Source organism: Lithobates pipiens, unplaced genomic scaffold (genome assembly GCF_037356315.1).
Source record: "Lithobates pipiens isolate NorthernLeopardFrog02 unplaced genomic scaffold, aLitPip1_a1.2 Scaffold_18, whole genome shotgun sequence".
NCBI classification, from domain to species: domain Eukaryota; kingdom Metazoa; phylum Chordata; class Amphibia; order Anura; family Ranidae; genus Lithobates; species Lithobates pipiens.
Window position 1 is genome coordinate 489789035 of NW_027507758.1, and position 22448 is coordinate 489811482.

The 22448-nt window shown below is 42.2% G+C and overlaps 1 protein-coding gene across 3 annotated transcripts in view; it reads left to right on the forward strand.

Annotated features, from left to right (window-relative positions):
- The window catches only part of ZBTB38 (zinc finger and BTB domain containing 38), a 74618-nt gene extending 52485 nt beyond the window's left edge, over window positions 1-22133 (forward strand). For all 3 annotated transcript variants that reach the window (XM_077488564.1, XM_077488565.1, XM_077488566.1), the window contains exon 2: window positions 14254-22133. In XM_077488564.1, the coding sequence (XP_077344690.1) occupies window positions 14274-18059 (3786 nt within the window). In that variant the 5' untranslated portion in view covers window positions 14254-14273 and the 3' untranslated portion in view covers window positions 18060-22133. The remainder of the gene's footprint in view (window positions 1-14253) is intronic.
- The last annotated feature ends 315 nt before the right edge of the window (window positions 22134-22448 follow it).

Consider the following 22448-nt stretch of genomic DNA (forward strand, 5'->3'; position numbering starts at 1 on the left):
CCACCTGTGACAGAAACAGGCACTATACAGGAAGCATTGGCTTATGTGGCTCTGCTCTGCAGCCACTTGCTTCCACTACCAGCGGCTTTGTTCACAAAACTGCTGCTCTGGGATGACGGTTTGGCAACCCATGATCTGGGCTTGCCAACCTGCCATCTTAGAGCAGGAGGTCGAGGGCCACATCAGAGGGCTCCGCAGGCCACATGTGGCCCCCGGGCCACTGGTTGGGCACCCCTGGTCTAGTGGATCGGCAACCTGTTGATTGCGATTTACCCATCGACCACAGGCAAACAGGTAGGTGCACTACTACACGTTAGTGCTTTACCAGTCTTTCCCCTCAGGCTCCGCCGCTCTCATCTTCACAGAGAGCGGAGAACAGGAGGCAGCACAGTTCTTGTCAGAGAGAGGGAGCTGCCCCAGGTAACCTTTCAAGTTTACTGCCCTGCATCCTAGCTATCAATGAATCACCAGCTTGTTGATATGAAAAGTTAACTCCGGAAGCTCCCGCCCTCTGACCAGAACTGCGATGCTTCCCATTCTCTACTCCACAGCATGCATAACACTGTATATTTGCTGTCCCCTCAAAATAACTCAACACACAGTCATTATTGTCTAAACCGCTGGCAACAAAATTGAGTACAACCCTAAGTGAAAAGGTCCAAATTGGGCCAAAGTGTCAATATTTTGTGTGGCCATCATTATTTTCCAGCACTGCCTTATCCCTCTTGGGCATGGAGTTCACCAGAGCTTCACAGGTTGCCACTGGAGTCTTCTTCTGCTCCTCCATGATGAAATACTGGAGCTGGTGGATGTTGGAGACCTTGAGCTCCTCCACCTTTCGTTTGAGGATGCCCCACAGAGGCTCAATAGGGTTTAGGTCTGGAGACTTGCTTGGCCAGTCCATCACCTTTACCATCAGCTTCTTTAGCAAGGCAGTGGTCGTCTTGGGCCGCGTACACACGGGCGGACTGTCCGCCCAACTAGGTTCGTCAAACAGTTTGACAAACAGTCCGTTCAAAATTTGCATGAGCGGACTTGACCACACACGATGAACGAACAGTCCGCTGAAAACGTGCGCGATGACGTGAACGGCACGTACGACGGGACGAGAAATTCGGCGTCCGATACACTGCAATGCAACCTTCGCCGTGTAAATTCTTTCTGAGCATGCGCGAGACTTAGTTTGCCGAACAAGCCTACACACGAGCGGACTGTTCGCTCAAACCAAGTTTCAGCGGACAGTCTTACGGAAATTCCGAAAAACTTTGTTCGTCGGACTGTCCGCTGAAACTGTCCGCTGAAGCCCACACACGAGCGGACTGTCCGCTGAAACACTGTTCAGCGGACAAAGTTGGACGAACAGTCCGCCCGTGTGTACGCGGCCTTAGAGTTGTGTTTGGGGTCATTATCAAGTTGGAATACTGCCCTGCGCCCAGTCACCGAAGGGAGGGGATCATGCTCTGCTTCAGTATGTCACAGTACATGTTGGCATTCATGGTTCCCTCAATGAACTGTAGCTCCCCAGAGCTGGCAGCACTCATGGAGCCCCAGACCATGACACTCTCACCAGTGTTTTTATACACTTCTCTGTCAGCTACACTTCCTGTTTCCTTAAATCTCCTATATGCTTATTTTTTTCCTTTACTGTGCTACTTTTTTTTTCTCTTCAGTTTACACTTACTAATTTGCCTGACATATAATCTATGCGCTTCCATGTTGTTAGACTTTAACAGTGCCCACTGATTACTGACTCCTGTCATTTTACTCATTTATTCATTCATTTATTTTTTAGAAATTCTCAGATAATAAGCAAAATTTGTCCTTTTGAAATCTAAAACTTTTGTTTTTGTAAATTATTTTACTTGTTATTTAAGCACTTTCAAACCACCCACCATACATTTGCTGCGGCAGGGCGGCCTCTCTGTGCCAAATCACATACCTAATATGTGATCTGACACTACCAGGCCCATCAGCGAGTACTGCGGCCTTGATGTCCACTGGCACGCGCTGATTACACGGGACACGAGCAGAACAACAATCTGCCTATGTAAACAAGGAACATTGTTGTTTTGTGTGAAGGGAAGGAATTGATCGTGTTTCTGCAAAGCAGGAACACGGAACTTTGCCTTCCGCTAGTCAAAGTGAGTTAGCACAGACTAGGCACACAGTTAACCCTTTGATCACTCCTGATGTTAACCCCTTCCATGTCAGTGTCATTAGTACAGTGACAGTGCATATTTGTTAGCACTGATCACTGTATTAGTGTCACTGGTCCCAAATAGTGTCAGGGGTCCGATTTGTCCTCCGCAATATTGCAGTCCTCTACCGCCGCTGCCTCTCCCAGGCTCTCTGGTCCCATCGCTAAGGCCGGGAGTGATGCGGCTGGCGGCGATGGCTGCCCTGTGCAGAGGTCGAGGAACCGATGTTCACCTCTCTCTGTAATCCTGGAAACCGGGAGTGACTAGTAGTTCATCACTTCCGGTTCAGCCCCTTTGTTCACCTTGCCAGCGGCGGCCATGTATTTAGCCAATCAGACCAATCTGTGCTTGATCAGCTACATGCTTTGACAAAGGATGTTGTTCACCCCTTGTGATAGTGAAGTAACTGATCAATACAACCTATGATTATTATCAGTTATGTATTACTTTGTCTAGTCCCTATAGATTAGTTGGTCTATCACTCTAAGCACATGCTATCGTTAATATCACAATACTACAGCAATTAGCTATGAACCCAAACACACGGGAATCCATTTCTCCTTCACTGAGGAGCTTACATTGGCTAACCGTAAAAAATCGGATCACGTTCAAGACCCTTTGCCTCACCCACAAATGCGTGCATAGAGAAGCTCCGCAATACCTAATGGAGAAAATAAATCATTACACACCAAACCGCAGTCTTCGATCAGCCAACAAAAACCTCCTCCTCGTGCCCAAAGCCCGGTATAAATCCAAGGGGGATCGGAGATTCGCTGTCCAAGGGCCTCGGCTATGGAATGCTCTACCAATAAACATCCGCCTGGAAGAAAATCACCTGGCTTTTAGGAAAAAACTCAAGACCTTCCTCTTTTAGCAGATGATCAAAGCTCGCCACAGCGCCTAGAGGCGATTCAGTTCGCATTGTGCGCTATATAAGTATTTCATTCATTCATTCACGGTCTAAAATCAAACAAATCTAATTTATTTCCCAAGGAAATAAGAAAGCTTAGGTATCAATAGAAATTACAAGAATACATAGCATACAATCAGAATACAATACAAGCAGTATACTTAGCAGATCCTAGTGACTGAACCTCGTGATGGAATAAGAGACAGCTCTCTTTGATGAATCCCTTTTTGATAAACACACCTCAGCCACACCACACCCCATTGCCCACCCCCCTTTGCCTGTGGACCAATCAGCGTCTCTGGGGCGTCTCCTTCCCCAGGCTAAATATCTCTGACAGTCCTGCCATAATTGACCTCTGGGGGGCAGTGTTTGCCCATGAATTGCAACTGCTCCAACTGGGCTCACATCTTGTTATTCGATCTCAGACGCCATTCCCGCTCATTAGGCCCACCTATTGTCCTCACAGACAGACCGGAGCCATCATTGTCCTAAATCTATTTGAAGCCCCGTGCACACCAGGTGGGCTGAATAGAACTCCTTCTGCTATGCAGATTGTGTTTGGTGCTTGGTTGTACAAACAGATATGTAGAAACTTTAGATGTATCATGTTCAATTCCAACATATGCCGCTTTGCGCCTAAAAGGCGCATACCACCCTTCTTCAAACACGGCTCCTACTGAATTGAACAGACCATAACCGTCTTAACGCGTGTCGCTCCCCAACCTGTGTCTCCGAACCAGTATCTGTGGCACAGTCCTTAGCTTGTGTAACGTGTGGTTGTTTTCAACGTGTGCTCCAGAGACATCTCCCGTGGAACAGTACACAATTGCCTTACCGCGCTGTGCTTTCAACATGTGCAGAAACAGGTCCTAGGGAGCAGTCCATAATTGTTTTACCATGTGATGCTTCCCAACAAGTGCCGCTTTGCCACTGAGTGACACATCACCACCATTCTTCAGCGACAGCTTCCATGTCACCACTCTGTATCTTCGGTATCTTCAGGACGGCAGTACAGGCAAGGGGTGTCCATTCATTCACCATTCACCAGCACACATTCAGAGTAGCATATCACCCAACTTTCAGACCCAGAGTCACGAGGAGGGCCTTTCGCCCATGTTTTTAACCTTAAACACACCTTTATCACACTACGCCATGACATAAATCAACCCATTACCCTAATATACATATATACATAGGACCCCTCAAATTGCGTATCCCGCTCCCCACCTCCTATACGTCTTTGCCATAACTACGGGTCAGGATTAGGCAGGCTTGCTCACGATGGCCTTCCCTACCGCAATTTTGGCACGTCAGTGTTATTCCAGGGCTCTGAGCTGGCAGCAAAGCCTCTACCACACATGTAGAGACCTTACCGTCAATTCGTCCCTCCACTTGCATAGATAGATGCGAGACCTTCCTATATAAAGTTCTGGTCCAACAACACATACCAACTTGAACCAATGACGAAACTGCAGCAATAATGAGTAATACCACAACGGGATGTATCAAATAATTCAAAATGCCGTTGGCCTTATTGAAATGTCCGAAGATTACCTCCCACCAAGACCCTCCCACATCATTGTCTAATTGATGCACTACCTCCTTTATTTCATTCTGATTATGGTATATGGCTATAGTAGCATTAGCTCTCTCTTGCTGCAGCATCCTCATGAGGCTCTCATCTTTATCCCAATCTGCTAACCATTCCTGTATCTTCCTTCCCATACCAGGGTTCAGGGCTCTCAGATTAACATGGTGGTTCTGGTTGATATCCACAGACAGGTTAGCCATATGCGGTACCACATAATTCCATTCCTGTGTCTGGATCTCAGAGACACCGCCGAGGATACACTATGCTCCCCTTGCCATTGTCAGGTTCACCGAACACCCTATTTCCATGACTAATGTTACACTAGTATCCTTTAGGACAAAGAAGCAAACTCTCCCATGTCCCAAATAATACACTGGTATTCCCTTCCCGGCAATGTTCTCCCCATCCAGCACACAGAGTGACGCATCCTCCCAACATTTCTCATTCACCTAGAAGAAAAAGAGAACGTTGGGACTTTAAATGAGGCGGTGACCGGGTAAGGTCAATTGCCTCCATCCCTATTTGAATAAAGCAATCAGGATGACTGGGGGTTGGGACTTTAAATGAAGCAGGCAGGTGTAAAACATTTAAATTTATTGGAAAATCAATGGTAGGTTGCATGAGGGTAATCATGAGTACACCAAGAAGACCAATATATTCCATTCAGTGGATAAACATACAGCAATAACAATTGACCACTAAAAATACAAATCACATATTACAAGTGATCATTAAGTAAGTAAAACATATAGTTGGCATAAAACATGGCATATAGTAGCTCTATGCATTTTGTGGATTCATCTACTCTTCAGGAGCATGCACGTGGAAAACTGAATGCTGTAGTATAATAATAAGAATATCTGTAAGGTCTGACCCTGTCACGGAAAGTAGAGATTAAAATAAAGTAATTAGAAGTAATATTGGCTAGGATAAACCCCCCCAAAATCACTCTCAAAAGTACTTACATTATCTGTATCTATGCAGTAGCAATGTGCCAAAATGAATCAGAATAACCCCATATGGGTATCACTGGTGGGAGCTGAGGTGGTTAAGGCAGACCAGGACTGGACAAAGATGGTTTCCAAAAAAAGGAAATTCCAAAAATTAATAATGGTCAGCAGTGACCATATGTGCTAAAAGTAAAAGAAAGATTGTAAAATAGGTTGGAAGATCATATTATGTGGTACAATAGGTCATCTGTCCTAAACTTGGTAATGGATAGGATAATGAGATGCTAATGAGTGTATAGGTAAGGTTAACTTAGTGAGAGTAGAAAGTTGGAATGATTAGAAAAGTGAAATACACAGAATATTTTAAGAAACCATATCAACCAAAGAGATTAGATGAAATAAAATAGAAGAAGTTCAGCATAAATCAAATAGTGAAAAAGTGAAGATCAAATTACCTAATAGACACTTCAGTGTTGAGTGAGCCACAAAGTGTGCAGATAGAGGGCTGGAACCACCATGTGAGTCAATCTGCCCCAGGAGACTTATAAGGGCTAGTCTGCCACACCCACCAACGTCACGTTGGAGCAAGGAGGATAGGCAGCTGCAGCCGGGCGGAACCGCCCCCAAGCAAAACAGTGCCAAATTATTCCTCCACCTGGCTGCTAGATGTAAAAAGTGATGGAAAGCGGCGGCGCCAAAGACATGGCGCAGCGGTTCCAGCACATAAAGCGTGACGTTGATGCGTAGTGCAGGGCGGTCCACCCACCCTATAGAGAGAGGAGGAGGAAGGCTTGCGCTACGCCTCGCAGCTCCCAAGGTGATGGAGCGACTGCTCCTATCTAAAACATGTGACATATGCAACTGCCAGGGATATTAGCCTATTTAAAATGGGGGTGGGAGGTAAAAAGGGACCCCATCCCATGGCGATTAGCCCGGTGGAAGGGGGGGGGAATTCCTATATTAGATTATCTAATCATTACATGGTATAATTGGGTATTAATCAGACCTAAAGTGATATAACCAAGCGCGCTTCCATCCCTAATTTATTTAGAAGAAAAAGAGAACGTTGGGACTTTAAATGAGGCGATGACCGGGTAAGGTCAATTGCCTCCATCTCTATTTGAATAAAGCAATCAGGATGCCTGGGGGTTGGGACTTTAAATGAAGCAGGCAGGTGTAAAACATTTAAATTTATTGGAAAATCAATGGTAGGTTGCATGAGGGTAATCATGACCAGAAGACCAATATATTCCAAAAATACAAATCACATATTACAAGTGATCATTAAGTAAGTAAAACATATAGTTGGCATAAAACATGGCATATAGTAGCTCTATGCATTTCATGGATTCATCCACTCTTCAGGAGCATGCACGTGGAAAACTGAATGCTGTAGTATAATAATAAGAATATCTGTAAGGTCTGACCCTGTCACGGAAATCAGAGATTAAAATAAAGTAATTAGAAGTAATATTGGCTAGGATAAACCCCGCAAAACCACTCTCAAAAGTACTTACATTATCTGTATCTATGCAGTAGCAATGTGCCAAAATGAAACAGAATAACCCCATATGGGTATCACTGGTGGGAGCTGAGGTGGTTAAGGAAGACCAGGACTGGACAAAGATGGTTTCCAAAAAAGGAAATTCCAAAAATTAATAATGGTCAGCAGTGACCATATGTGCTAAAAGTAAAAGAAAGATTGTAAAATAGGTTGGAAGATCATATTATGTGGTACAATAGGTCATCTGTCCTAAACTTGGTAAAGGATTCACCACCGTGTATTGGCCTGGCATACAAAGGACGTCATGGTCATGCCTCCGACAGAGGGAAATATCAACCTGCCTCCAGCTCCCATACTCTCTGATCACATGTGGGTAAGTTAGCCTCAGATGCAATAAAGTAGAATCCCCAGTCAGTAAACCCATTGATATCACCGAATACACAGATTGAGTCTGCACTTCTGTATATGGGATCAATGAAGAAGCGTAACATCTCTCATAATCCAAATTAGTACATCTGATCCAGGCATTCGACCACCAACTTGGATTAGTGTAAGAGATGTGTTTTGGTAAAATCTTACTGAGTTGTGATGCCAGCTCATAAGGCCACTTCCCCCCATACAGGGACTGTACAATCAGCTTGATGTTGGTTGATAGTTCCGCCTGCCCCTGCATGCATGCCAGAGCCCATGACATGTTTTTACCCTGTATCACCACACTATCCACCAATCTCTTAAAATGGTGGATAAAATCTTGAGCTACTTGTACCTGGGTATTTATGTGACGCTGTTGAATATTATCAATAATGTCATTAATCTCTCTCTGAGCAACAAAGCCCTGCTTACTGTCTGAAGCTATGACTGAGAGTTTGTTCCTCAGGAGATCGATGTCCACTCCATTGATAACCCCCATCCCAGCTCCTATTCCCCCTGATATAGTGCTGAATACATCCCTCCTCTTTCGCTGTAGACCCTCATACGGCCATCAGGATTGCAGGCAGGTGAATCAGCCAGTTCTTTCCCGATTGCAGTACCATTTATTTAAGCCTCTCTTTCAATGTTCGATTCATCCTTTCAACCATTCCTGACAATTGTGGATGGTATGGCACATGGAATCTCTGTTCTGCTCCCAGCAGCTCACAAATATGTTTCATGACCCTGCCGGTAAAGTGAGTCTCCCTATCGGATTCCAGGACTTTGGAGAACCCCCATCTTGAAAAAACTTCGTCCACAGAGCTCTAGCTGTGGCAGTAGCAGAGTCCTTTCTTAGGGGCAGAGCCTCCACCCATTTTGAAAAGACGTCCACCACTACTAGTAGATATCTGTATCCTCCAGGGGTACTTTGCAATGGACCAACAAAGTCAATCTGTAGGTTTTGCCAGGGTCCATTGGCTAATGGTACCCTTGCTAATACTGGTTTCTGTCCCTTTGGCCTAGGGTTCATTTGTAAACATTCCTGCACTACCTGTGAGACTGTGTTTCCCATTGTCTCCCACCAGTATCTAGCTTGTACAAATTTCAAGGTACCCTGAAAACCCATGTGGCCTGTTAACCTGTGATTTTAAAGGGCTAAGTCTTTTTGATGCTGGGAGGGAACTACAAACCTTTGTCCTTCTGACGTTTCTTTTAAAAGTAGATCGTCTTCCAATACATAATCTTGGGGAGCATCTGCCGCTTTTGCTCTAAGCTGCTTTTTGATTGAGCTCAAGGCCTCATCCTCCTGCTCCTCAAAATTATGTTCCTCCCAGGCCTGCCTCCCTTCAGCATCATAGGGTGTCCACTTGACCCCTATCAGGGCTGCCTCCCTTGCCAGCTCATCTGCCTTGCTGTTGCCCACAGTAACCTCCTCTCCACCTTTTTGGTGCGCTCTCACCGTAATGATAGCCACTATCTGAGGTTCCACACTCGCTCTTTCCCATATATCTCTTAGCACCGCACTATGTACCGCACTCTCTCCCAGAGGCATCACTGAAGCCCCTTGACTGCCACAAAGGCATGTATTCGGTCAGAGACCTTGTTACATAGGCACTGTCAGAGAATATGGTTATGGGACCTGAACTGAAATGCGTGATGGCCTCTCTCACTGCCTCCAGTTCAGCTCTTTGGGCAGAAAAGCTTTGAGGGCATTTGGTCATGATTTTCTCATTGGTCTGGGGGCACCACAGGGCATACCCTGTGTGAAAACTTCCTTCATCCCAGTACCTTGATCCATCCACCCAGACTTTAAGGTCTTCATTACCCAATGCTAACCTGAACATTCCTGTGTCCTGGTCCGATGTACCTCCCCACAGTCATGTTGCTCCTCCTCATATTGCATTAATTGTGGGAGAGTGTAGGTGGCATTATGGGTCACAGCCAGATTCCTGGGTGTCAAATCCACTAGCCATCTGGCTACCCTTTGGGAGGATACTCCACTGAGGGTACGTTCCAGAAGCATTTTAATTGGAGAATGGGGTGTCTGCAGAATGATTTTACCAAACCCCACAACATGCTCTGTGGCGAGAACCGACCAATGCACTGCCAAAAGGTTCCTGACACATTCATCGAATCCCCTCTCTACCGGGCTTAGTAACCTGGACCAATATCCCACAGGTACCCATTTGCCCTGCCTCTCCTGCAGCAACACAGCTGTTATTGCTACAGCATGGGCGTACACTTGTAGTGCAAAGGGCAAATCGGCATTCGGATTGCTCAAAGCCGGGGCCTGCATCAGACTCACCTTTAGCTCAGTGAAAGCTTGTTCATGCTCTCCCAACCAGTCTAAGGGGTCTGTTTCCCTCTTGTCTCCTTTGAGAAACTCATACAGGGGTCTTGCCTTTTCCACAAAGCCTTCAATGAAGTCCCTGCAGAACCCGACCATTCCCAGGAACTGCCTCAGAGCAGTTTTAGTGATTGGTCTTGGTAGTTTCCTGATAGTTTCAAATTTGTTCGGGTCTGGAGTCCTTCCCCCCTGTGAAACTATCACACCCAAGAAACATACTGAATCCTTCATCAATTGTGCCTTTTTGGGATTTAACTTCAGACCTGCATTTTCGATTAGTGTCAGGAGTTCCTCCAGCAGAGCGTAGTGCTGCTCTTTTGTCTCTGTTTGAAGCAAGATGTCATCCACATATTGAATGATGCATTCTGGCTCAGAAAATGTCTTCAGAATGTCCACCATACAGATGTGGAAGTATGTAGAGCTGGATTTGAACCCCTGAGCTAATCGACAGAATGCATACTGCTTTCCCTGAAATGGCTAGTTTGTATTGGCTATCCTCATGTACGGCAATTGAAAAATAGCCATTTGATATATCAATTGATGAGTACACCTTTGCTGAAGGTTTCAGTGCTGTCATCATGTCTGGCATCTTAGCAACTACATTTGTAATAGATGGGGTGCATCTGTTTAGCGCAGAGAAATCCACCCCCCCCCCACCCCCCCTCGTTCTTCACTGGCCAGAGGGCTGCATTTGTTTTAGACTGGCATTCTTTGATTACATTTTGTGCCAATAAATTCCTCACTGTGCTCTCTATGTATGGGATAGACTCGGGTGGAATTTTGTACTGACGCTGAGGTGGCAGATCAGGGCCCTCAATTTTAACAATCATGTTTGAAACTCTACCACATTGCGCTTTAGACGTTGGCCACACTTTGTTATGTTGCCACAAGATTTTAGCCAATATTTGGTCCTCTGTTTTCAGTATTGCCTGCGGGTCAAGGATTTCATTTGTTTTAACTGATGCAACCTCACCGCTGTCCATGACCATGTGCACCTTGCCTTTGTATCTAGACCCTTTCCACAGTACCCAATTACATATATACATATATATATATATATATATATATATATATAATGTTTGGGGGTTCTAAGTAATTTTCTAGTAAAAGAAAGTAGATTTTTACATGTTGGAGCGAAGTTTCAGAAATAGTCCACATGGGAAGTGGTTAATATCAATACAAAGACATTGGTGATCACTGGAACCCAAATTTTCTCCCTCCTCAACATCAGACAATCATTCCCCATTTGTCAGTACTAGGTTTAGAATATGATTCCCTCGGGTCTGGCTTTTTACTGACTGTTTTAGAGAAACACAATTCATTCAGGGGTACAATTAACCTATAAAACAGTTTTGGTATTTTCTTTATTTATGTTGGGGTTTGATTTGCCATCAGGTTTGATATATATAAGATTTAGCACAGCTCTTCTACACTATTTTATATTTCTAAGACCAAATTTGAGTTCTTATTGTAAATTGGTCATTTTTAATCCTTGCCATTACATATTTTCATGATTGAATTTATTAAGTGTTCTTGCATAGCAAGACCACTTAGCCCTTGTACACTCGGTCGGAGATTCCAACAACCAAATCTGACGGATTCTGTCCGTCAGATTTTGTCCGACGGATTGTGTCCGAAACTTTTGCATACACACGGTCGGACGAAGTTGTCGGAAAATCCGATCGTTCAGAACGTGATGGCGTTATTTCGTTACGACGGGACTACGTTCAGACCAGTAGCCAATAGCTTTTATGTAGGAATTTGATCTGACCACGCGTGGCACTTTGTCCGATCGGAATTCTCTACACATGATCGGAGTATTTCCGATCGGACCAGTTTGTCGGAAAATATTTCCAACAAGTTGGAAAATTGGGTCCGACGGATATTCCGACGGAAACAGTCCGATGAATACCAGACACAGTCGGATTATCCGACAAAACGGTCCGATAGGACACATTCCGACGCATTCTCCGACCGTGTGTACAAGGGCTTACTGTTATCTCACATATATATTATTATTATTATAGCCAAATTTACCAACCTAACTCCTCCCACAGATTTTACACTACATAGACAGTAATATACCGAAACGTACGGATTGTTCCCGATTGGTGTGCTATTACTTTGTGGAATGTTTCGCCGAATGGTTCACGAAATACCATCACTCTTTTGCGGCAAAATTTGTCCCATAGGAATGAATGGCGAAATATTCAAAACTAGAGTGGGAGGTGACAAAAGCTGACAACCCCATGACCAGCCAAAACACTATGACCAGCCAAAACATTATGACCCCCCCCCCCCCTCCATGATCAGCCAAAACATTATGACCAGTCAAAATATTATGACCAGCCAAAATATTATGACCCCCCCATGACCAGCCAAAACATTATGACCAGTAGGTGGAGGCAAGAACACTTCACACAATTTCCCCAGAAATTGTAGCTTTTCTAGTTATACATGTATTTAGATCCTTCCTCTAGTTTCTGTATGTTGCACACACATATCCAATTGTAAGTCTGCAAAGTTTAGATGAAATTGTACTGCAACCTAAACCTTTGTGGCTTTGGTGACTTTATTTTCAATATATTCATAAAATTTGGGTGTGGTTTGTAAAGGAGATAAACGCAACTGGTATTGGCTTCTGTAAACCAAGTACAAAACAGGGACACCCAGGAACAGTCCTAGCAGGTTTATCCTGCACTTTTTTTCAGCAGTGCAACAGTTTATGCAGAAGGGCTTTGTACAGCAAGCCCATAACATAAAACAACACATCTGCTCGTCCAAGCCACTAACTAAATTTAGGTCAGTTCCTGACTAACAGGGTGTCCCATAATGGGTTCCGCAACACAAACAGGCAGATATTGGGAGCTGCTTGAACATCAGTCAGTGCAAACCCTGTCAACAGCTGAGAATAATTGAGGACTGAACAACAGATAAGATGTGGACCTGGGACTGAAGGCTTTATCCTAGCCAAAGCTGGACAAAGCCCTTTGGGCTCTATGAACCAGACCAAAACAAGAGATCTGAGAAAACAAACATTTTGTTCACTCCATATCAGAAACAAACCCTGGAGCCCCAACCATGTGTAGATGAAAAACTTAATGTCACTAAACCCACGTCATAAAAAACTATCAGTACATGCTATGCTACTTTACATGCTGTTCATCCTCACTCAGTCACTTTGAGATTTGTTTTCTATATTCTGCAAAAAACCTGATTGATCCTGCTGTTCTCTATCTCCCCCTTCTGTCCAAGTCCCCAATGAAACTAGAGATGTTGCATAGCAGTGTTGGAAGCTCTGCACATGCTTAGTTTTCAGTGAGTTTTTAATGCAGATTTGATTTCAAATATGTATTTGTATGCCAATTAAAGCAGTTTATTGATATTAATTATTTATCTATACTCTGTATTCCAAAGGCTGTTTTTTTTTTGACCCTGTGACCAGCAGTAGAGGACTAGAAGCTCCTCCTTCCACTGTTTCCCTACAGACAGGCTGGGAAAGACCTGGGTCATGTAACAGCTGTATATCAATTAGGAAAAGAGGTACTTTTAAAAACAAAAAAATTATTTTACTGTGCCATCATCCTACAAAATATAAACAATGTAAATGAATGTGGACAATGTAAATTAAACACTTTGGGGGCTATTTACAAAAGGTAAATCCGCTTTGCACTGCAAGTGCACTTGAAAGTGCAGTCTCTCTAAATCTATGGGTAGATCTGAAATGAGTGGAAGCTCTGCTGATTTTATCATCCAATCATGTGCAAGGTAAAATGCTGTTTTTTATTTCCCTTGCATAATCCCCAAGGAATCTACAGTGACTTTACTTCCAAGTGCACTTTCAAGTGCACTTGCAGTGCAAAGTGGATTTGCCTTTAGTAAATAAACCCCTTTATGTTTAGTATCGCTTTAAGTGACACATATACACTGTCCGCAATCCTGCTAGCCTGTGCCTAACAGGTTCCATCAAATAACAAAACTCCTAATTAGATCTAAGTTGATCATAAAATGATCAATTTTCTTATTTCAGTTTTTTAATTTTAAGAATATTTATACAATTCATTCATAGTGGGTCTGCATAGCAGCGACATCATTTTCAGAAGAAGTCAGCAATGTTGGTCTCTATATTCTTTTGGCACAGGTTTTATTTAAGGCCTTTGGAGATTGTATTGCTGTCTCAGATTGTTAGACTAGAGATATGGCACAGTACTATTACCGTTTTATCCATACTGCACAGATTTAGTGAAACGTTTTCGTTATATGCTAGAAACAGGTTAATAAGTAAAGATGTATCTACATGCTTCAGCAGACTAAACCATTTTTCCTGTTTGTTCCTTTACAGAGTCTTATGCTTAGATCAGAATGTGCACTTCAGAAGACATAGCAGACAGTCTTCACGGAGAGAGCCTTCTCTGTAGTCTAAATGAACAGCGTATGCAAGGTTTCTTGTGTGACGTTACCATTGTGGTTGAAGATACTAAATTCAAAGCACACAGAAATATACTGGCAGCCTCCAGCCTGTACTTTAGAAACCATTTTCGGAGCCAGAGCATATTAATCCAGGGACATGTCTTGGAGCTCAATGACTTGAAAGCAGACACATTTACGGAGATATTGAACTTTATTTACAGCTCAAAGATTGCTGTGAAGAAAAAGGAGACCCTGACTGATCTTGTAGATGCTGGTAAAAAGCTAGGCATAACCTTTTTAGAAAACATCAAAGCTTCCAAAAAGTCTACTGCAGTTGCTTGCTCAACTGAACCTGTAGGAAATGCGCCACCTGCATTTTATCGAGGAGAAAACGGACTAAAATCAGAGAGTGTGGACAAAAAGGGAGATGACCCGGCTATTGCTAATGGACCAAGAATCACCAATGCCTTTTCTATTTTGGAAACTGAAGTAAATGGCTTTTCTCCTCTTGATCTAAGAGCAAATTTTAAAAAGAGCACAGGCCCCACTGAAGAGGTACATAGTGGTGGTAACTGTGAGAATGGCATCTGTAATGATGGAGAGCCAGTAAACACGTTGGCTGAGCACTCCTATGCAGTGTCTTCTGGTGATGCATCATACAAAAGAGACTCTGTATTTGACCATGGCAATAAAGGTAGCCATACAAGGGATCAGGAATGCACAACTCCTGGTACAGTTACTACCAGCCAGGAAACCAAGTCAGCCAACAGCATGCCGGTGTTAGAACCTCAGTGTGTTAACCCACAAGCAATCATTCAGACTTGTACCTCTAATAGTGTGAGTTGCTCTTCTGAGAAAACCGCCAACCAAACTGAATTCTACAGCCAAAGGGAAGATGAAAGCACCTTACCACAACTTCCCCCTGGTAACCCAACTGCCACCCAGTCTTTCTGTGATGCTGGTCTATATCCTCTTCCTAAAAAGCACCATGTGACTTTACACTGCAAAAACTGCAGCAAAGAATTTGCACACTTTAAACGCCTACAGCGGCATGAACAAATCTGTTTTAAGGTTGTGCACATGGACAAAGATTTGAGGATACCCAACAATCTTTCACAAGGTGCCTCAACAGAGAACTACTGCACTCCCACAGAATCTACAACTAACCAGAATGCTCTGACAAATGGCTCCTCATCTGCAACAGATCACTTTGTTAAAATAGTAGATGATAAAATATTTTATGTCTGCATTGTATGCAAAAGAAATTATTTAACTCTATCCAGTCTTCGACGGCATTCAAATGTCCACTCATGGAGGAAGTCATACCCTTGCCATTATTGCAACAAGGTATTTGCCTTAGCTGAATATAGAACCAAACATGAAATCTGGCACACCGGGGACCGAAGATATCAGTGCATATTTTGCCTAGAAACATTCATGACTTATTACATCCTTAAAAATCATCAGAAATCTTCCCATGGCATTGACCCAAGATTGGGGGTGGGAAGTAAAGCAAACAGGGGCCTCAAGCCAAGCATCTATCCATACAAACTATATAGACTTTTACCCATGAAGTGTAAAAGACCTCCACTGAAAACCCCTAGAACAGCTTCAGCAGCACACTTTCAAGTTCAAAATTCATTTACCACACCCACAGCCGTTCAGAATGCTCTCAATTCTCAACCATTCTCTTTGAACAGCCAGGAGCCATTTTCTAGCACATTAGATGCTCCATCACAGAATGTGACAAATTCAACAACGACCCAGGAGACTTGGCCTTTTGATATAACACAATCTGACAAAAACATAAATGTCTTGACTGTTGGTAAAGTTAATTCTCCTTCACATATTTCAGCCTTAACATTGAAGCAGAGTGGCAGTGCACCTGGTCCACAATTGAATGAAAATAAGAATATTCCATCTGTTATTAATGCTAGTAATTCTGCACCCTCAGTGATCATGCACAGCAGCAGAGTTTCCTCTGTTATAATGCATGGTAATGCAATAACTGGTACACCAGCTGCTAATGGGACAGGGTGGAATCCCAGCCGAACCATTGTTTCACCAGAAAAAGATACCAGCCAAGAAAGTAACACCGAAGCAACCAAGGCAAATACAGAGGCGCAATCCCCCATAGGGTACAAAAATGGTGATGCTCATCAGGATGAGCGGGAATTATCTCTTCCTGCACCTTCATCTAAAAATAATAAAAGTGTTATTCGTGAAGGGAATAAAACAGAAACATACATAGCCAAACCAGCCCTACCTGGAACTCTTGTCAATAGTGGAATTGCTCCTCTTTGCCAAATCACAGTAAAAATTGGAAGTGAAGCTTTGGTGAAAAGGCAAATCTCTGGTTCATCTCTATTCTTTAGGAAGAGTGGAAGACCGAAACATGCAGAGCCTGAGAAAGCATGGCTGGATTCAGATGATGACAAGAAAGAAAGATGCTCCATTCGACTTCGGAGGTCAGACAGTCTCCAAATGGAGGAGATGTGTGATGATGCTAGTGACCAAGATGTGTCTGACAAACCATGGAGACCTTACTACAACTATAAGCCCAAAAAGAAATCAAAGCACTTTAAGAAATTCAGGAAATTGAAGAAAAGGAAAAAACACAGTAGACCCAGACCTACTGACGAGAATGTAAGTGAAGTTGACACAAAATCATCTGGAGAGGCCGTTGACGAAAATACAAATGGTGCAGAAGACTCTCCAGAAACATTTGATTTTGAATGTACCCCTGAAAAATCAGTTGAACAGGAAAATACATCTGAACAAGAGGAGGAAGTTGAGCAAGGAATGGTTGCTACACGGTGGCAGATGGACACTAAGGCTTCCTTTTGTGAGCTGTGTCAAAAATCCTTTAGGAATCCTTCAACACTGAAGGTTCACATGCGTTGTCATACTGGAGAGAAACCTTACTCATGCAAGGTATGTGGAAAATGCTTCTCCTTTCCTGGGAACTTAAGCAAGCATGAACGTATCCATCAGGTTGGGAAAAACTTCACGTGTCAATTTTGCAAAAAGACTTTTTTGTTGCATAAAACTTTGAAAAAACATGAGAGGATTCACACTGGAGAAAAAATGTATGACTGTAAGTTCTGCTCGCAGCAATTTCTCTACCTTACTTCAAGAAATAATCATGAACAAAAACATTTAGAAGAGCAGAGTGAAAGGGGGTTTGTTTGTGTGCAGTGTTCCAAAGTTTGCAAGACTGCTGCGGCCCTTGTGATGCACCAAAAGAAACACTATTTCAGGGGACTAAAGCATAGGGAACGAAAAGACTTACAACTGTCTGCTGCAGAAATATGCACCTGGGATGGTGCTGCAAGTAGCATTTGTAATGATCCTAAAACAACTGGCGAAAGAAAATCTGTAAGCATGCCTGAAAGTTTCCCTCCTACCTTTGATGACTGTGAGGCTCCACTGTTGTCTTACAGCAGTGGTGTTACAGAGGTCATACCCCAGAATGATTGCACTCCAAGCCCTGTAGAGAATGTAAGTGCCATTGGGGAAACAGACTCTAGTCATTTCATGACTCCACCTCCACTACCGCCTGTTGCATTACACAGCAGTGTCCTAATGGAGGTTCCCAAGGGCTGGAAGCATTGGAAAGCAAGGCACTATAACCTGGAGGAAAATTTGAACTCTGATCATTCTTCCTTAAAAGAGAGCACTAAGACTTTCACAGAATTAAAGACGATGACAAGTTTTGATAACCCATTTGTCCCGTAGATGATTGTGGTGAAACATTTTAAAACAAAAAATCACAAGCTATTTTTTGTTCAGTAACTCTTTTGTTGCTAACGGACAGTTACATGCCCATAGCAGCATACACGGTTTAAAGGACCAAGTTAATCTAAAACAAGGAGTTTATGTATAGAAAGTGTACTAATAGCATTCATAAATATATATGTATAAAAATGTGTAAAAGTTCACAAATCTGTACAGAAATTAAGATCTTTGATCCCCTTGAGGCTGCAATTTGAAGATAAAACATGTTATGCCATGACAGCGTTCTTCAATCTGTTTAATAGACATGAATTATTTTCTGTATAGCAAAATATCATGATACCATTTTCATCTAAAATATTTGAAACTCTTATTAGCTCCACATTTTTCCATATTTATTAGTGAATGTTATTAAAACACTTTTATATAAAAGAGCTAGTACATTTTAGTTTATTGGCCCTTTAATAAAACGTCAAGTGTTCATAAGTGTTAGTTTCCCTGAGCTGTACATCTTTGCACTAGTTCTATGTATAAATGTCAGCTTATTCCATGTGTTCTTGCTAGCAGTTAGCCGGGCAACACGTTCTGTACAGTTCGTAGTACAATATAAGTTTATTAAAGTGGCAGTCACTTATTGTGCTTATGAGGGGACCCACATAAAGAAGAGATTCCCTTCCCTCCTATTGAAGTGTACCTTGTTCTTAAGATGTTTGCTTAAATCCATAAAAAAAAAAGAAATAAATATCAGTGTCATATAGCACTCCTCAGCAGTGATTATACAAGTATTCCTTGACCGTCCATGCTCACTTATATATTTTAATGCTTAATGAGGGTATTTTTGTGTGGACTGCTTCTTTAAATGCTATATATTATACTACACACAGAAAGCACTGTACAGCATTATATACTGTAATTATTGTGTTATTTAGGAAACAGCTCGTTGCAGCCAGGGACAAAAGAAAGAATGATGTCTTGTACAACTGAACAGATTATAACACATAGTGAATGATATTGTTAACACAATTAAACAAAATATCATTTGTGAATTTCCAGTTCAAAAAAATAACAAATATTATGTGATGTTAATATTGGATATTAAAGCAAATAGATTATAATTGTAAAAAAAAAAGAAAAAATGAACAGTAATTTTGTCTATGCAACCAAAGGATGTTTTTACTTTTTTTATAATTAAAAACAGGATTTCTGTTTAAGAAGGTAATCTTCCATAATCTTTTGGCAGGTCCATGTAGTAACATATAGGGGTCTCCACCTCTTGCATCTTCCTCGAAAATTGCATTTGGGGTTTTAACTGAGAGCCATCTGCCAGTGAAATCTAGGATTGCAAAACACTTATTCTGGTACAATAGTACTCTTTGAGCACAATTTTATCTGACTGTGGGACACAAAGTAGTGTAAATAAAACCAAGAAGAATGTCCATACAATGCTTACCTAAGGTTTGTGGTAGGGTCAGACCCCTATATGTTATTGCTAGGGATGGTCAATAGTAGATGGTAGATTTCTATTTTGAATTCAATCCAATCTAGCAGCTGATATATCTGTAAGTTTTGCTTCATATTTTTGTTATAAATAATATGCTCCATGTGTTGCTGGTGAGGGTATATGCAGACTGGAGCTTGGGTTGTAATTCCTAACGCTCTGAGTTGCATTTGTATTTGATGTGCAATCACCACAAGGCTTGAAGTTACTGTAAAGATTATATGGTGGTTACCAAATACACATGATTTTCTAACTTCTCAATGCTTCCAAAGAAAACTTTCCATACAGAAAGATATTGGCAATCAGCAATCACAATTAATTCTATCTATTGTGGCTTCCTGCAGCTGCTTTATGATCTTATGGCAAAGCGCATCTGACATGGTACCCTAAAGCCGATTTGATTCTACACTTAAAGTGAACTTGTGTTCACTTTAACATTCTAAACTGTTACCATATATGTGCAGTAGACACCTAGATGTACCTATATACAGTGGAGAAAATAATTATTTGATCCCTTGCAGATTTTGTAAGTTTACCCACTTACAAAGTAATGAAGGCTCTATCATTTTTTATCATAGGTGTATTTTAAATGATAGAGACAGAATATCAACCACAAATCCAGAAAAAACACATATTACAAATGTTATAGATTGAGGTGTAGTTCAGTGAGTAAAATAAGTATTTGATCCCCTTCCAACCAACAATAATTCTGGCTTCCACAGACTGGCTACAATATGTGCTCATGTGGTACATAGGTTAGTGCTGTCAATTTAAGAAGGTGCTCCTAACGACAACTCATTATGTGTATAAAAGACACCTATCCACAGAATCTCTTTCTTCCATTCAAATCTCACCATAATGGGCAAGACCACAGAGCTGTCAAAGGATGTCAGGGACAAGATTGTAGACCTGTACAAGGCTGGAATGGACTACAAGACCATCAGCAAGAAGCTTAGGGAGAAGGAGACAATTGTTGGAGCGATTATTCACAAATGGAAGAAATACAAAATGACCATCAATTGCCCTGGAGCTCCATCCAAGATTTTGCCTCGTGGGGTAAGGATTATCATGAGAAAATTGAGGGATCAGCCCAGAACTACATGGGAGGAGCTTGTAAAGGATCTCAAGGCAGTTGGGACCACAGTCACCAAACAAACCATTGGTAACACAATACGCCACCATGGATTGAAATCCTGCAGTGCCTGCAAGGTCCCCCTCTCAAGAAGGCACATGTACAGGCCCATCTGAAGTCTGCCAGTGAACATCCAAATGATTCAGAGAAGGATTGGGAGAAAGTGCTGTGTTCAGATGAGACTAAAATTGAGCTCTTTGACATTGACTCAACTTGCCGGGTTTGGAGGAAGAAAAATCATGACTATGATCCTAAGAACACCATCCCTACAATCAAGCACAGAGGTGGAAACATTATGCTTTGAGCTGTTTCTCTGCTAAAGGTACAGGCCGACTTTGCTGCATTGAGGGGCCAATGGACAGGGCCATGTATTGTAAAATCTTGGATGAGAACAATCCAACAGCCAGAACACTGAAGATGGGTTATGGGTGGGTCTCAGCATGACGATAACCCAAAACATACCGCCAAGGCAACAAAGGAGTGGCTCAAGAAGAAGCAGATTAAGGTCATGGAGTGGCCTGGTCAGTGTCCAGACCTTACTCCTATAGGAAATGTATGGAGGGAGCTGAAACTTTGAGTTGCCAAGTGATGGCAAAGAAACCTTAAGGATTTAGAGAAGATCTGTGAAGAAGAGGGGATCAAAATCTCTCCTGAGATGTGTGCAAACCTGGTCACCAACTACAAGAAAGTCTTACCTCTGTGCTTGCTAACAAGGGTTTCTTCACCAAGTACTAAGTCATGTTTTGCTTGGGAATCAAATACTTATTTCACACACTGAACTGCAACTCAATTTATAATGTTTGTATCATGTGTTTTTTTTTTCAGGATTTCTGGTTGATATTCTGTCTCTATCATTTAAAATACACCTATGATAAACACAAATTACAGACTCGACATTTATTTGTAAGTGGGCAAACTTACAAAATTTACAGGGAATCAAATAATTATTTTACCCACTGTATGTCTCAAGCTTCCCAAACAGCCCAAAAACCTTGGAGCTCTAACATGGAAATTTCTGCAAGCTTAGGAGGGGGGCAGCCCTTAGCTGTAGACCACAGTATGCTGTTTAATTTGCATGACGAGTGCCTTGGTTTTCTGGTCTCCCTGTGTCTATATGGTATCTAACTTTTCATGCAGACACCTCTAGATATCTTCTGTACATCTCTGATGACAGTTTAGAATGATCCATTCCTTTAAATATCATTTTGGTGCCTTTATATTGGGTTTCTCTACAGGAAGCCTTTGGATCCCTTTTAGCTCAAAAGCGGCTAGCCCCTACAGAGATATCTGCAATATACTTAATATACAAATTTGGACTTTTAGCTAAAAGTTAATGCAATGTTCACCTACTCATGGTTGGCCTAACCCACTGACCTGGGAGCATGTCTCTATAGTGCGGGTTTGTACAACTATGCTGATCTCATCTTTTGTGACCCTTCTGAGATCATTCAAAAATACAAAACATGAGCAGTTCTGTAATGTGCTGGACACGATTGACACACTGGCGCTTTCATCAGAATGCCATACTTGAGAAAAGTTGGCAGTATCCAATGTTGAGATACACGAGTCTCGGGGAGAAGGATGGGGAAATAATTTTGCACAGGTGAGCCACTATTAGAATACATATTTTATATCTGGTAGTGGTTTTGCTCAATTCTGGTTCACTTTAATTATATGGCCGAATTTATGGTTTAGGAATTTCTTGATTTCTTGGGTTGGCCTTTTTCTTAAAAAAAACTTTTTGTGTTAAAATCATGGAAAA